Source organism: Lottia gigantea, assembly GCF_000327385.1.
Source record: "Lottia gigantea unplaced genomic scaffold LOTGIsca_112, whole genome shotgun sequence".
Classification (NCBI taxonomy): domain Eukaryota; kingdom Metazoa; phylum Mollusca; class Gastropoda; family Lottiidae; genus Lottia; species Lottia gigantea.
Genome location: NW_008707048.1, coordinates 261,087 through 263,688, shown reverse-complemented (window position 1 = coordinate 263,688; position 2,602 = coordinate 261,087). Strand labels below are relative to the sequence as shown.

The window sequence follows — 2,602 nt, the reverse complement described above, 5'->3', positions numbered from 1 at the left end:
TGTACTTTAAAAAAGAAAGTCTTGTAAAGCTGTCAATCTACTTGACACCAAGTCATTGAAAACAGCAACTTTACTTTTTCTCAATTAAACAGATATTGCTTCAATGATATAGCTTTAAATTCAGAGACAAAGCTTCTTGAAATTGTAGATTAAATTCTTGACTATCACAACAGTGCATTAGGAACTGTATGTTCTATTTGTTAGTTTATAAAAACTGTATGTTCTATTTGTTAGTTTATAAAAACTGTATGTTCTATTTGTTAGTTTATAAAAACTGTATGTTCTATTGGTTGGTTAATAGAATCTGAATTTATAACTGTATGTTCTATTTGTTGGTTTATAAAAACTGTATGTTCTATTTGTTAGTTTATAAAAACTGTATGTTCTATTTGTTAGTTTATAAAAACTGTATGTTCTATTTGTTAGTTTATAAAAACTGTATGTTCTATTGGTTGGTTAATAGAATCTGAATTTATAACTGTATGTTCTATTTGTTGGTTTATAAAAACTGTATGTTCTATTTGTTAGTTTATAAAAACTGTATGTTCTATTTGTTAGTTTATAAAAACTGTATGTTCTATTTGTTAGTTTATAAAAACTGTATGTTCTATTTGTTAGTTTATAAAAACTGTATGTTCTATTTGTTAGTTTATAAAAACTGTATGTTCTATTTGTTAGTTTATAAAATCTGAATTTATAACTGTATGTTCTATTTGTTGGTTTATAAAAACTGTATGTTCTATTTGTTAGTTTATAAAAACTGTATGTTCTATTTGTTAGTTTATAAAAACTGTATGTTCTATTTGTTAGTTTATAAAAACTGTATGTTCTATTTGTTAGTTTATAAAAACTGTATGTTCTATTTGTTAGTTTATAAAAACTGTATGTTCTATTGGTTGGTTAATAGAATCTGAATTTATAACTGTATGTTCTATTTGTTGGTTGACAGAAATTGTATATTCTATTTGTTGGTTGATAGAAACTGTGTGTTTTATCTAGAAACTATATTTTCTATTTGTTGGTTGATATATATGTATATGTTCCATTGTTTCTATTCTATGGTTGTTGACAATTGTATACTTTTCTGAATACATGAAATGTAAGATGTAAGTTTTGTTACTGCAGCATCTGTTTGTTAATGCTAACTGTTGAGGATTTTACGCCTTCACTGTCTGTCATTGAAAGCTGCATTGTCCAATTGTTTAAGACTGTCTGATCTAGAGAGTAGACAAACATTAGAAATCAAATGGTCTTTATATTGATGGTGAAAATCATATATATTAAATTCTGATATACATAGCAATGCCAGCATTTTAATCAAAGAGGATCAGCTTAAATTTTAAGGAAAAAAATCAATGAACTGAATGAATTTTCAAGAGGAAAGAAAATGAGATAAGGCCCGAGGCTATAAGTAGAAGAAAAGAAATGGGAATGAAATATGTGAAGATAATCTACAGCTGTCCATCAGACTATGGGAGTTCTATTTAATTCCGTATTGATATTATATTGTATAGAATTGAAGAGTTTACAGATGTCACATCACCCTATTCAATATCTATCAACTCTCTGATCTTATTAACCAAACATGTCCTCTGTCCAGTCATATATAATTATTTACTACTAGATATTGCTAGATATCTACCACTAGAATCACCAATCTAGATTATAACATTTAGTATAAAACGCAATCTAAAGCAAAAGTCATGTCAAAATTGCCCTGAGGGAACCAGAATGGCTAAGTGAGTTAAATGCTGACTTGCTTGCTTGATATCCTTGAGGCCTGGTTTGAAGTTTCCAACCAAGTTTTGCCATCAAAAAGGATTCCAAAATGAGGGGTTGGCTACACTTTTCATTGGTCAAAAATATTATATATTCTTCCCATCCTTGTAAAGCCTTCAACATGAATGTATCTGCTGCATCCAAGTAACATTATGTAATCAGAAAGATGCAAACTAATTAATGAATTTGAATAGTGATTTGTATTTGAGAAAAATTTGATAACAATTGAACTAGCTCTGGTTGTAATTTTCCAAAACAATCTCACCAATGACGTCTAAAATAAATAATTACAATGGTTAAGCTTACATAGGATCCAGCTTCTTCTAGACTTAAAGGTCCACAGTTCTTCAAGCTTGAAGAGAGCACTGAGAATAGCCTAATATATCCAGAAATACTTCATAGAACATAGGATAAATTTCATATTTGGCTAATGATTGGAAAAATTGGATCACATATTGGGTGTTTTTGAATTGCAAATCATGATACAAAGCCCATTTAAATTACATTGTACCCTCTTAGTAGACTGTGTAATATATACAATAGCTTTAATGTGTGTTATCTTCTCACAAAAAAATCGTATTACAACAAAACTACAAGTCCTCTTCACAAAGTGCCATTCATTTACAATGAAAAAATAAGTCTTCTTTATAATCACTTTAAAGTGTTATCTTTTCAAAACTACAATCCTCTTCACAATCACTTAAAGTGCCATTCTCTTACAATGAAAAAATAAGTCTTCTTTATAATCACTTTAAAGTGTTATCTTTTCAAAACTACAATCCTCTTCACAATCACTTAAAGTGCCATTCTCTTACAATGAAAA

At 28.4% G+C, this 2,602-nt stretch overlaps 1 protein-coding gene across 1 annotated transcript; it reads right to left on the bottom strand.

Moving 5' to 3' along the window:
• Positions 1-489: 489 nt before the first annotated feature.
• Positions 490-798, bottom strand: LOTGIDRAFT_89372 (hypothetical protein; the record flags this gene model as incomplete). The annotated part of the gene is made up of 1 exon (XM_009047447.1): positions 490-798. A coding segment is annotated over one exon (309 nt), but the record flags the coding sequence as incomplete, so codon positions are not given.
• Positions 799-2,602: the final 1,804 nt, after the last annotated feature.